The sequence below is a fragment of the Scophthalmus maximus genome, chromosome 3, assembly GCF_022379125.1.
Source record: "Scophthalmus maximus strain ysfricsl-2021 chromosome 3, ASM2237912v1, whole genome shotgun sequence".
In the NCBI taxonomy this organism is placed as follows: Eukaryota; Metazoa; Chordata; class Actinopteri; order Pleuronectiformes; family Scophthalmidae; genus Scophthalmus; species Scophthalmus maximus.
In genome coordinates, this window is record NC_061517.1 from 8,937,404 (window position 1) to 8,950,945 (window position 13,542).

Genomic DNA, 13,542 nt, shown 5'->3' on the forward strand with positions numbered 1-13,542 from the left:
AGTGGAACTGCCTGATGTGCCTCAAAACTCACAACACAAAATCATCTAAGCATTTTTCCGCGCTGAGGACAATGACATTTGCTTCTCGATGGATGTGAGAGAAAAAAAACACATATTTAAATGGCCATTGATAAAATAGGAAAACTCAAGGTAATCGATGGAGAAATTACAACATGTGAGATAACTATCAAAAAAAGCAAAGAATGTGTTGTAATTACATGCAAAATAACTTGAGGAGAGTTCTTGTGGAGTGTTATTTGTTTGCCGTTTAATGATACCAACCTGCTCAGACACATGATCACTCCGGGTTGTTTCAGGTCTTTCAACAGGGCTGATCAGGCACCGACTTGTGTCTGAGTCACCTTTAACCAAGGCTCAATCCTCTTCAGCCATTGTCAGATCCTCGAGCTCCTCAACTGCCTCTTCACTGGTTCTGAGGATGTTTCTTTGGGCAACTTGTGATGCCCAGTAGACGGACTGACTTACAGAAGGACTTATGCTTCTTTATGGGCAAGCATTGTGCCCTCCTGCCTTTGCCTGTGGCAGTCTTCCACCAACTCTGCATATTTGTCTCCTTTCCTCTCTGTGGCCTCCTCCATCCAAGAGCAGCACCGTCACTGACGCGGTCACAGTAATGGACTCTGGAAATCAATGCAGCTTCCCCAGGTCGACTTTCAACTGCCAGTCCTGGGCTCTTGTAAGGAACCCCAACTACAATCTTTGTTTTAGCTGCTTCTTCTTCCCCTGTGGTTACAAAATAAATGGTCCACTTTGCTTACTGGGGGTGTCTATGCCGCTGGGTGGGGGCCTTGCAGACGTTATAGGCTGTTACCCTCCATCGCCATAACGTGGTTGTTGTTGGAAAGCTACAAAGACCAGCCCGTCTGTCGCCACTGATTTGGCCTGCTCCACAGCAACTTGGGCCTTCCACTGCCCCCCTGTCCTCACTTTGATGCCGGCTTGAGAGACCTTTGGGTCGTTGGAAACCTCTGCCTCTCTTGCATGAGCAACCATGAATTCCTATCATGCTAATTGTGTGGGAGCTTGAGATTGTTCTTCTGCCAATATGAGACAATGCTGCTTAAACACCTTGAATTTCCCTTCCAGGGCCATAGCTATGGGCCATAGCCGTCACCAGTGGAACGTCAGTGAGGAATGCAGCAAAGGCCATAATATCTGTGGAAGAACTGCATGCTGGCAGATCCAGACCTTCAATTTGCCTGTCAGCCCTGATTTGTCTTGCAAGATTTCTCCGCAGTTCTGTCTTCATGGATTCTGTGTCGTTGAATTGAGCTGTCAGATACAAGCCAAAGCTCTACACTGGATCCTCTGTGAACGTGGGAAACAACCATAGCAGACAGTGATGAATATGAAATGGTGAAATGTAAAACAATATAATTTTTCAATTCCAATTCTGGTAATAATTTACAGGTGCTTGGTAAGTATGGTTATATGGCTGTAAATAAGTGAAGGGATTAATATATATGTTTATTCATTATTTATGTATTTTATTGTGTTTTTAAGCTAGAAATGAATAAGGAGAAATTCTTCTGATTCTCAGTTCTTTGCTATAAAACAACTGGTGAAACACTGACAATTGCTGCATTCAAAGACCAGGGTTATCTCCGAGTTTCACACATGTATCCGCCAGGGTGAACTGTTGCTAATTCAAACTACACACCTGCTGGTAGGAATGATAACCAACTGAACTTGTTGTAAACTTAGGTTAATATTTGACTGATTTGTATTTGATGTAAAAATGTATTTTTGTAGAAAAAACATAGACTGTATATAAACACAGAAAAATAATAAGCACCGACCGCCTTGTTCAAGTGCGCTAAGTTACCGATTTCCTGTACAGCAAGTGAAGTGAACACACGCTGGTCACGTGACCGCTTGCCGCGACCAAAACGCGTTATTTGTTTTCCCACCGAAGACCCGCCCCCTACCCTGCCTCTGTTTGGCTCGTTCCTGATACGGGGATTCTAACGTTAACCAATGACCACTCTTTATGAACCCAAACAAGGAAGTAAAATGCGTACTGGCCAATCACAATGCAGTGTAGCAGCGCGTCTCCACCTCGGAAAGAGAAAAAAACAACAACAACCTACCATAACAGGGAGTACCCGAGCAGCTTGTAAACAACTGTGCAAGAAGAAGGTGTGACAGTCAGCCAACACACCCAGCCTCGACCCAGCAAACTCGGAAACTACACCTGTACACCGCTCCCCTGTCCGGCAGACAGGCCGCCTCAATGCATCACAGAGCACCGACAACACCGAGGACACCATGGATGTGTACGACTTGTTTAGCAGCTGCAAAAAGGGCGACATTTGGAGAGTCAGGTAAATCCACCGTTGACGTTTCTGCCCTTGGTTGTCGATAAAAGCGAACTTGTTAGCAGTTACCTTTGTTGGACTTTCGTGACCTCGGGGCTGCTCTGCACACGGTGCTTGCTGCGTCGGTTTGTTTACCTCGAGGAGACGTGTCAACACTGGAGGCAGGGGCGCTAACATTAGCTCCGACGAGCCACGTCGGTAACTCAATGCAACGGTTGTAGGTCAACTCCTCGGTTTCTGGAGTCTAACCAGGTGCTGCTGCTGTGTGTGTGTGTGTGTGTGTGTGTGTGTGTCATGAGGAGAATGTCCTGCTGCCAGTCACACAGCTCAGACACACCAAAACAACCAAATATATAGAACGTGACTTTTTACGTGCCCCAGTTCTGCATTGTTTATTCTGTCAAGCAAACTTTTTGTTTCCATTCTTCCCGCAGAAGTAGCTCAGCCACTGTAACTGCAGACTGGGACCAGTGCACCACTGTAAACACTTCCTGAAACATTTCATTTTTACTTCCTTCTCCAAGATACCTTGTTGAGCAAAGAGATGTGGACCTCAATGTGAGAGATAAATGGGACAGCACTCCTATGTGAGTACAATACAGGAAAGTGGTCATTCTGCTAACACAGTCCTTATCCATCCATATATTCTGTTAAAACTGTACATACTATTTCCACAGTTTACATATCCTCGTGTTTAAATTGCACTCATTAAGCTGATGCTTTTGTCCAAAGCGACTCACAATCGTCGAGGCAGGTAGCATTAACTGGGATGATCTGGAATCGAACCGCGACCTTCTGTACCAAAGTCAGCGTAGTAACCCACTAAGATATACCAGCTGTTTATATTGCATGTATACTTGTTTATAACTAATTTTTTTTTTTACCGATGTCGCTATTTTGACATCCCACCTTGCTGCTGTTTATCTCATCTCATCTCATCTTATCTGAACACTGAGCCCTTATCCTGTCTTGAAATGTCAATATGTTTATTCTCCAGGTATTATGCCTGTCTCTGTGGTCACGAGGAGCTGGTTCAGTACCTGTTGGCTAGTGGTAAGTCTGGTAACACAAATACAATCATCAAGTTCAAACAGCTGCGGAACTACTAAAGCGGGACTTTGTGCCGAGTCTTACAATTGCATGACTTGCGTTTGCGGTATCGTCCGCTTTTGTTTTTACTGTCTTCGTTCTCAGGTGCCAAGTGTGAAGCCAACACGTTTGATGGCGAGAGGTGCATGTACGGCTCCCTGAGTGACTCCGTGCGACGCCTAGTCAAAGAATATAAGTGTGTCAGCATCCGCGCCATGCAGCGGGACGATTTCAACTACTTTCTGCACATGTAAGCGTCAAGTGGCTGATTCGCGTAAATTATCCAACTTTTATTGTCCTGAGGGGTTTCAGTAGTAGACATCCAAAAAAGAAAATGAGATGAACTACCACACACTTGTTCGTGCACCAAATCCAAATGTTTCTATGTTTTTGCTCTAGGTTACTGGAGCAGGGTCAGCACAGCGACGTCAAGTTCCTGGTTCATAGACAAACATTTCTGGCCCACCGCTGTGTTCTCAGTGCCCGCTCTGAGTACTTCACCGAAATGTTTGAGACCAAGTGGAAAGGGAAGAGCTTGATAACCCTCAAACACCCTTTGGTAGATAAATATATATATATATATATATATTCTGGTTGATTCATTCTGTGTCTGTGTTGTCTACTTTTTAAATTACATTGTCATGTCTATAACGCACCACAACCCTGTCATACTACTGTATGTCTGTCTGTATGTAAATGCATAAAGGCTGTTTTGATTTCAGATCAACCCTGCTGCCTTTGGCGCCATCCTGCAATATTTCTACACAGGTTGGTGTGTACAAGAGAAGCAAATATTCAGGCTTCACTGTCTTTTAAGTATGCAGGGAAATTCCGTCTGTGCTATTTAATGTATTAATAACAAAGCTTAACCACGGCTCTATGAAGCATTGTTTTTTTGAGTGGGTCCCCATTCTGTACCATTGTACTGACAAAACTTGTCTGTGACAAATATAAACAATTTAAAATTCTTGAGTGAAAACATAAATATTGTCATTAAATTCAAGATATGAAACAACAGCAACATAAATAAAAAAACAGACAAGTTCCTGCCATTCCTAACTCTTCAAAAAGTGTTTTTTTTCCTTCTTCTTGATGTTATAGGACGAATGGATATTGATTTAAGCCTTGTGGAGGACTGCAGACGACTTGCTAAACAGTGCAAGATGACAGATTTCATTGAGGAGCTTGACAATAAATGCAAACAGTTGTATGACTTTGGTAAGACAGTACTAGTGGTATGTAGTTATAATGCCTTGTTGACCATATTTCAGAAGCTTTGATTTACCTTTTCCACCTAAAGTATGTCTGTCTGTCTGTCTGTCTGTCTCTAATTTATTTTCTTCTTGCCAAAGTGTCCAACAAGCCGGGAATCTGCGTGAAGGTCCTGACCCTGGAGCCTCAGAGCTGTCAGCTTAATGAGGAGATGGCTCAGTTAGCAGACTGTGCTCTGCCCACTGAACTAAGAGTAAGGACATGTTAGCATGGAATGAAAATCTAAACACACTATAGCTGCTGGTATTTGACATTTTCAACAAGTTTTTTGTGATTGATTCTCCCTAGGTTGGATTTGGAGAACTTCCTTTTAACAGAGTCGACCTCTTCCCTACTTATCCCGACATCTGCTTCAGAGTTGATGGTTACGATTTCCTGTGTCATAGGGTACGAACCACACAGCTCCCGCAACATTCCTCAGTCGCTTTACAGACCCTGCTCAGACCTAACTGTCCCTTAACAAATTAACATTTTTGTGTGTGTGTTTGTCTCTAGGTGTTTTTCAGTGGGCGCAGTGATTACTTTAAAGCCCTGCTGGAAGACCACTTCAGTGAGGGAGAGCTGTTGCAGTCTCAGCCCAGCACCCCAGTGATAACTCTACACAACATCTCCCATGAAGTCTTTATCCATGTCATGTATTACATCTACACCAATTCCACAGAGGTTAGTGCACAATTTCAGACTGAAGTTTGAAGTAAATACTTAGAAGACTTGTTTAACAAGTTTGCAAACTTCAGTGGGAAAAGTATTTGAAAACATCTGCTCCAGGCTACGAGCTGAGGCAAAAACAAAATGTCGGGTTAACGGGTCAATTTGTGGCTTTTTTTCCCAGTGAAAACTTGCAGGTAAACATTTTTCTGCCCTTTCATTGGCAGCAATGTTATTAATGAAATTTTTTGGTTTGTAATTTTTTGCAAAAAAACTGCAAAATTCCTTTGTACTTTTGTTCCAGACCTCTGACCTAATTTAGAATTCATGTGTGGACCTTTAAGTTTACTGCAGGCAACTGTCAAAGTTATTTTGTAATTGATTCATTCAACCATTCATCCGTTTTCTACTGCTTATACATTGTTAATATATATTGAATTTGAAAATCCTGATAACAATGTGATAAATTAAATTAGTAAATATTATAAATTAATGTAGATGGTTATGTAAAACTACTCAATTTGCAAGGGGGGAAAAAGCCATAAAAAGTCTTTAAATGTCTTAAATTTAATTCAGTGCGACCTGCAGAGACCCTGTCACATCCTGACAGATTTGCATCCTTGACCTACGTAATGGATTTGTTCTTTGATTGGGTATCCAGTGATTGTCTAAACCAGAAAGGCAGAGACGTGAAAGCAACAGCGAGCATATACTCACTTGACGTCCGACCTGTTCTTTACATCCAGCTGATGACGGAGATCGTGTTTGACGTGCTGTGTGTGGCTGATATGTACCTGCTGACGGGGCTGAAGCGTCTGTGCGGGAAGACGCTCGCCATGACCATATGTGAAGAAAACGTCCTGTACATGTGGAAGATGGCCAAGCTCTTCCGTCTCTCTCGGCTGGAGGATCTATGCACAGAGTACATGGCCAAGATCATCGAGCGGGTAGGTGTCGGTCTCTGCATTGACATCAGAAAAGGATTTGTTTAATCTGAATAACTGCGTGTCTGTGGTGTTCAGCTTGCTTAAAAGTCCTCAAAAGAAGTGTTTGGCATTTTGGGAAACACTCTTATTCGCCGTCTTAATAAGAAGATCAATATCACACTCGTCTGTCACATCAATATGAAGCTAGAGCCCGCATCTTATTAGCTTAGCTTAGCATTTTTGGTAACACTGATGGTGCTGGACTGCTTGTACATATACAGTTTTATTGCAGTTATGCCCAAAATACTCGTTTAAGACTGATCCGTCCATGTTAATATATTTATTGTTGTTGTTTTGCGTAAGAGCTATACGTGATAGATCCCAGTTTCAGCTCTGAGATGAGGTTGTGGATAAATTCACAACCGTGTACTTGTCGTACCTCTGCCACACAGCTGGTGGAGCAGCCTGAGCTTGCTGAGATCATCAAGGAGGATGCTGCAGCGTTGGAGGACCGACAGGAGACTGACTCTGTCCCCCTGGTGGACGACATCCGCTACCACATTGCCAGCAACGTGCAGACGTACAGCGCAATTGAGGAGGCCAATCAGAAGCTGGAGGCCTTGGAGGAGCTGCTATCCAGCATTAATATTGAATGCTGAAAGGTCGGCCGGTGGTTTGTGGTTAGTGGCTGTAGCTGCTGTGTGCGGTTTTTGAGTTTTTTTTAGGTGTTTGCTTTGCCAGGGGACATTCAGTGGCATATCTGTTGTGAGGCAAAAAAACAACAACAACTCCCAAATGAGGTGAAAAGAAACATATGCTTCTTTATGTTTGTGGTTTTTTTATTTTATTTGCAGTATATTGTACAGAATATATATTTTGAAAGGTGCTGCTTTTGTTACAGGAGCTTTTTCTGGAGACAACTGTGTATGTTGGCTGTTGAAACATACAAACGTGAGAAAATATATTTGGGATAGAGCATCATGTGAATCTGTTAGAAAGTTGTGTACGCTGCATTTTGAGGGAATTGTGTATAATATATTTACAACAGAATATCTTTGCATTGCACATGCATGACCTTATTTTTAGGTGTTATTTAAAGCTGGTTTATTTGGCACTTTTAAGAATACAGTTTGGCCCCATTAAAGTTCAGCACCAGCCCCTTTAATGATCTATGAAATGTTGTCATGACAGTAAAAGAAAGCTGAAGAAAACTGAGGAAGCAGATGAAAACTGTTGTGGAACCACGACACTGATTTTGTTCTTAAGGAGCCGGCAGGTTAAAATCTGTTTAATGTCCACTTCTTCTCTCTGAGTCAGTGACTCACTCACAGACATTGTCCTGACAATATTTTTAATTTCAAACTTTTACTTTGAAGTTACATAGAATATGATTTTATGATGTATGTCATGCACAGAAGCAGTTAAGGTGTTGAACTGCAGATTCAATTTTGATGTTTTACTGGATTTAGCCGCTGTAGTTCACCTCACTGTTCAACCCATAACATTCCTTTAGTGCGAACATTTACACTAACAACCCATCCCCTGACATGCTCTTGCACTTTCTGTGTACATTTAAAAGGATAAATGTCCTGCTCCCCTGTAATGCAGCAAACCTTTCTTACCCGGTATATCCACATGGAAATAAAGCTGTTACTTAACTGTTTGCATGTTAAATTCAACATCAATACAGCAAAATATTTATATTTCTTCAAATCAAGTAGCCCGGACCTACTGTTCGAAAAAATGGATGAATATCTGCTTTTGGTTTTGGCAATTAAACATGGGATAAAAACAAAAGCACGAGTTGTGTTTTATCCAACGTGTCTCATGGTTGTTACTGTTTGTGTGATATTTCATCATGTCGTTCTTTTAGCCATGTCAGCATCACCGCGATCTAGTGATGATAATGTTGGTCCTATGAACCATAGGACCATCATATATCAACAACTCTCGGCCTGATGAGGCCAAAATGTTCTTGTTGTGCCACAGTGAGTTTGAAATAAACAGTTGGTTTTACCAACTATTGGGATTGCTATGAAAGTTGGTATAGATATTTATATATTTTGTCAGAAATCTTATTATCTTGGATGGTCTTTCCATTGTCATCTAGTGCCATCATCAGGTAAAAAATATTTATTCGTCTAGCACTTGGTTTATGACCAAATATCTCCAAACGAATGATATTCCCATCAACCTTGGCTACTGCAAACTAATTAACAACAATAAGACCTACACTGTATAAACCTTTAATAACTGGGTTAAATTAAACTATAATGGAGTTATGAGCAGCTATGATGATATTTTGGTCTTTATTAATGTATGTTGTTCTCTGAAAACAGTCTAATAAACAGTTTTGCTGTATTATTCTTTATCAGTATCACAGACCATCCATGTATTTGGCTCCACAGGAAGAGTTATAAGCATTAATAAACACTTATGTCTGCAAAGTAGCATGCTAAACAAAGATGGTGAACATGGTAAACTCAGATTTTTTTGGTTGTCAGTCCAGTTTTTGTCAAGCATTTATTCAAAGTGAAATGATTTTTTTTCTATCCATTTGAGTAATTATTTTACCTTAAATTAAATGGAGAATCCAGTTGTGTGAATCTGAGTGACACCGTCTTCACCCAAAGATGGCGCCACCTCTCAGTTTATCATCACCGGGCCTGTGGTGAGCTGCCTGTCACAGAAAAGCTGCTTCTCGGAGGAAACACAGCTTTTCATGCATTGTGGGGAAACAAATAAATCCTTCATCTGGGGGCGCTGAACTCATGGGAACAGTTTCTAAATGGGGCCTTTTGACAGTTGTCCATTTTTCACATCACCCATCCATCGCAAGTTGACAGGGGGTGTGCTGAGGGGTCAGCACATAGTGAGGCACTGTTACATGTTAGCAGTGATTTAAATATGTGTATACGTTTGCATCACTGTCCTTGTTCTTTAGTTTATAATTGAGGTCCCTGTGGGCTCTATCGCTCTCGTCTCAAAGAGGCTTTGAGGCAAAGACAGAGCTGCATGTCACCTTAATGGAACCCCCGGGTTCTGAATAGCACGTTAACTAAGATCCCAGCGGGAGTGCACTGTGCTGCAGAGCTGCTGTTAGAACACATTAAAGTGCAGTTCAACCGAAACACAGGGGCTTAGACAACAAAACGACAACAAAACCCTTGGCCTCCAGCCTGACTTCTTGAAGGCTTACACGTTGAAAAGAAAAAAGACAAGAATAAACAGCACAATTAGTTATTACCCCAGCAGGCTTCCTTTAGAAATGTTCAATGGTTGTTGCTAAGTAACCCGCCAAGGTTTTGGACTTGGCTGGGAAAGTCCAGTTTATTGGGTTTCAGACAAATGGATATTTATGCAGTGTACAGGAAGATCTTATATTTCTTGTCATTTCATTCAATTTCCATGGAGACAGTGTTTGCAAGTCGACCCGGCCTGTCTATGACGGAAGCTTGGTGCCTCAGTTAGTTTCTGTTTAATGACCCTGCACCTCTACACTGGCCCCAGATCAGGAGCAGGGCAGAGTGAGGCCGGAAAACTGAGACTGGAAAGCAACATTGTCCCAGTTAATTCTGACTTTAAATGGCTCTGGGGATGGCAACGGTCAACAGCTTTTGAGTGAAACATCATGACAACTGTTTGGTGGATTTCCCTGAAATTTGGTGCACTCATTCATGTCGTGCTCTGGATATTTTGTCGTAACCTCGGTGATCCTCTGACTTTTCATCTAGTGCAATCATCAGGTCTTGTGTTCCACTTATTTGGGGGATTTTAACTACTGTCCCGCAGTTGCCTGGGTTAATTCATAACTCGTACTATTACTATCAAATAAAAAGCCGAAAGTCCAATACAAAAAAAATCTTATACTTATTCTTTGGAGTACCTTTTTAGTTTATGTCCAAAGGCCTGTTAAACAGCAGGAGAAGCATTCTTTGTAGCATGTCAAGCAATTAATCAGGTTGCCCTTTTGCTCTCTGTGATGATATTTTCTGTAATAATGGGAGAACATGATAAAGGTTTTCAATGTTAATCGTTATTCTCAGCTGATATGACTCAGTATATCCAATTTGGGAGAGTCACATGTTAGATGGCATGAAATGTGTGCATCATCTCATTTGTGACACCAAATAGTCAAACTGTCACGTGACCCATGCATGTGAATCCCTTTCATATTTTCAAATCGATAACAACGTACTGGCATGCATGCAGTTTGAATATCCTCAAATCAATCTGCAGCCTCCTTTGACAAAGGACACTGACTCGTGCTAAAGCCAACTTGTTATCGATTTCTATTTCTGGTCATTTTGTCCAGTAAAGCGCTGACATTTTCCATGTGGTTTTGCTGGGGGTGAAAAAAAATCTTGGAGAGGGCGGAAGAGGGTATAATCTCTTGACTCACACTGCTGTGTGACTCACAGAGACGTCACTGTGACATCTGTCCCCTCACATGAGGTGGAAATCCACCAGACAAATGGAGAAACGGGGGCTCTGTTTTCGGTCTATTCCAAGTTATTATTACCTGCCTGGGTGTCGGTGCGACTCCTAGTTGTGCAGTGTAATCGATACACGGGCCTCCTTTGATGCAGTTACTAGCAATAAAGATCAGCAGTCGGAGGTTTGGTTCACAATAAAAGCGTGTCAAGAATAGCCCCCAGATTTGTGCTCCCACGGTTTCCTTTTTCTCAGGTCAACTCTTTGGACCTTCACGCCGACTAATTTTGGTGGTTTCTTCAACCGCGTCGGATTTCACCTTGGGTGGCATCCGCTCAACATCGCCAATATATGAAAGAGCTGACCTAATATGTAGTTGAGAGTAGAGTTTCTGTAACTAAATTCTTCCTCGATTTACATACCTCAGGTAGTGCAAGTGACTTTATTTGCGATTTGCAAAGTTGAACAGTGCAAGCACTGGAATTCTTGCTAGCCCAGTTGTGGCCGTCAGGAGAAAAAGTCCATGAAAGGTAGGAGGCGTCACAAGAATGGCAGACGCAGGGAAAAAAAACCTAACCAGAGAGTCATAAGCTGAGAAATCAAGTTCATATTTAAAATCAATAGAATAAAAAAGATGGAAATAGAAAGGGCATTATATGTCTGAATATCACTGGAGGGATGCACAGTCTCTCATGCTTACTGGATCCAAGTGTTACACATTTTGCGACCTGACGGCCCTGACGACTTCTGCGTCCTCTCCGGCGACGGAAGACATAACTCGACGCTGCGGTCACTGACAATTTACTAATTTGCAATTAGTTAGGGATTACCACCAAAGAGAGAGAGAGAGAGAGAGTGGTAAGCCCATACTTAGCCAGAGACTGACCTGAAAAGTGCCGTCTGTCTCCCACTGTATACCCCCGCTTTTATACTTCCATAACTGAACAAGCTTAAAAAACTAAAAAACAATAGTGACACACTTGAAGAGACAGCACATTGTAATGTCAGTCCTCGTTTGGCACCACAGAGAGTGATTATATTTCATGAAACAGTCCCAGGACTTGGAGTCATTCGCCGTCTCGTCCCTACGTGATTGTCTCGGAACAACAGGGGGCTCAGCAGGCCGCCACTTCCCCCTGCGTTTTTTCCACTGTCATGTCAAACAGCAAACACCAGGCTGAAGATGGCCTTAAATTTTCATAGACACGCCGATCGCTGCTCAGGCTTATCAACCACCAGTTCTGTTTATCTCCTTACTCAGCACAGAGGATCCTCTCGGACATGTGTGAGAGTCAGAAGCTTACACTTAACATAGCCACGGTAATATGGGATTAAGCCTTATATGCTCCCTTGAAGTATTAGCAGCCGGGGACACAGACAAGCAAGTGAGCAGTGGTCTTATTAGTCAGCTTTGACAAAGACAGCGGCCTCTCCGAGAAAGCTGAGTAAATATATATTGGCCCCCGCTTACACAAAGCACGAAGCATCCCTCGCTGCAGCGCAGGTAATCTTCGTGGTTTTAGTTATCAGATGAATGTCTCGGTGATCATACCAGCCTTTATCCCGAGGTGAGTCACAAGGTTGCCAGGAGAGAACCGAGCCAGCTCTGCAGACATGTACGGACAGCGTCTGCATGTGAGACAGGATTACACTGTCACCATGTGACCGGTCTGTCCTTAGACAGACCTCTAACAAAAGACAGGCTAAATCCATCCAGGACAACAGTCTCTGGCCTGGAAGCCTTCGCCGTAAACAATCAGACGGACCTCTGTGAGAAGAGGCATCAAACCTGCGGCGAGGATGCCAAGCGGTTCCTTGAGGTGTCTGCTGACAAATCAAGGTACCGAATGGAGCAAGATCGGACATGTGGGGGAACATGACATTATAAATTTAGGCACACAAACATTTCTACTAACTATTCAGATCCAAACTATGACAAAAGAAACAAATAAAACATCTTTCACTGATAATATGATGATGTTTTCGCCTCCTTCTTCTCTTTCTTTTCTGTCTGCTGTTCTTCTTCTATTGCCTTTTTTTTCCCCATATTAGCGTCTACTTTTTATTTTTTGCCTGGGCAAGCTGTAAGGTTGTCATTGGTTGGTTGTCCACGATACACTATCGTCATTGTGTCTCTACTGCTGCCAGTAGTGTAGCACAAAAATCTGGGCCTCGTACATGTCACGCCTTTACAAAGACCTGGATCAACAAGAGTCTCTGGAAACTCAGCACATATTTGAGTCCTTCTTGTTCAACTTCACTGTGCGTTTTTACAACATTGTGGAACATAATGTTTGTCGTGGCTTTTTAGGGACATTTTACCCTGCACATGAGTGGAAAGCCACTTCACATCCATTCTTTAATTTGCAGAATTTAGGGGAATTACCATCCAACAGGTGCTAAAGACCAAACTAGACTAGATGAACTACACCTGAAGTTGTAGTTAACCACAGTCTTTATAGGTTCATGAAATATTCTGCAGACATGATTATTCCAAACAAGAGATGACATAGATTATTATAAACATGACTTGATCATTTTTTTTTTGACTCGAAACAAGTTAGGTGAAGCTTTCTCTCGGCTGTGTGTGTTCGGCTACTTTAGATTCAAGGATGTTTTTTTGCACAGTTACAAACAGTAAGCGTCCAAACTCGCATTTTCTTTCATTCACTTTCCTGTTTCCTGGCCATTTCACCTCGGGCATCAGGGAGCAGTTGTACTGCTGACAGAGCTTTTGTTCTCTGCAGGCTGAAACCATCACTGAAACTGGTTAAAAAAAACAAACCAAAAAAACATGCACAGCATAAAAATAAGGAGCAAAAACAAGTCTCTCT

The 13,542-nt window shown here is 42.3% G+C and overlaps 1 protein-coding gene across 2 annotated transcripts; it reads left to right on the top strand.

Moving 5' to 3' along the window:
* The first annotated feature begins 2,123 nt into the window (after positions 1-2,123).
* Positions 2,124-8,071, top strand: abtb1 (ankyrin repeat and BTB (POZ) domain containing 1). Of its 2 annotated transcripts, none has more exons than XM_035643879.2 (12): positions 2,124-2,345; positions 2,864-2,926; positions 3,337-3,392; positions 3,521-3,678; positions 3,828-3,987; positions 4,151-4,196; positions 4,530-4,646; positions 4,781-4,893; positions 4,989-5,087; positions 5,196-5,363; positions 6,095-6,295; positions 6,727-8,071. In XM_035643879.2, exons 3-12 carry the CDS (start codon positions 3,342-3,344, stop codon positions 6,931-6,933), a joined length of 1,320 nt encoding a protein of 439 aa, XP_035499772.1. In that variant the 5' UTR covers positions 2,124-2,345; positions 2,864-2,926; positions 3,337-3,341; the 3' UTR covers positions 6,934-8,071. The 2 variants fall into 2 exon arrangements, with proteins under 2 accessions (XP_035499772.1, XP_035499771.1); XM_035643878.2 differs by having other exon boundaries at positions 2,132-2,345; positions 3,534-3,678.
* Positions 8,072-13,542: the final 5,471 nt, after the last annotated feature.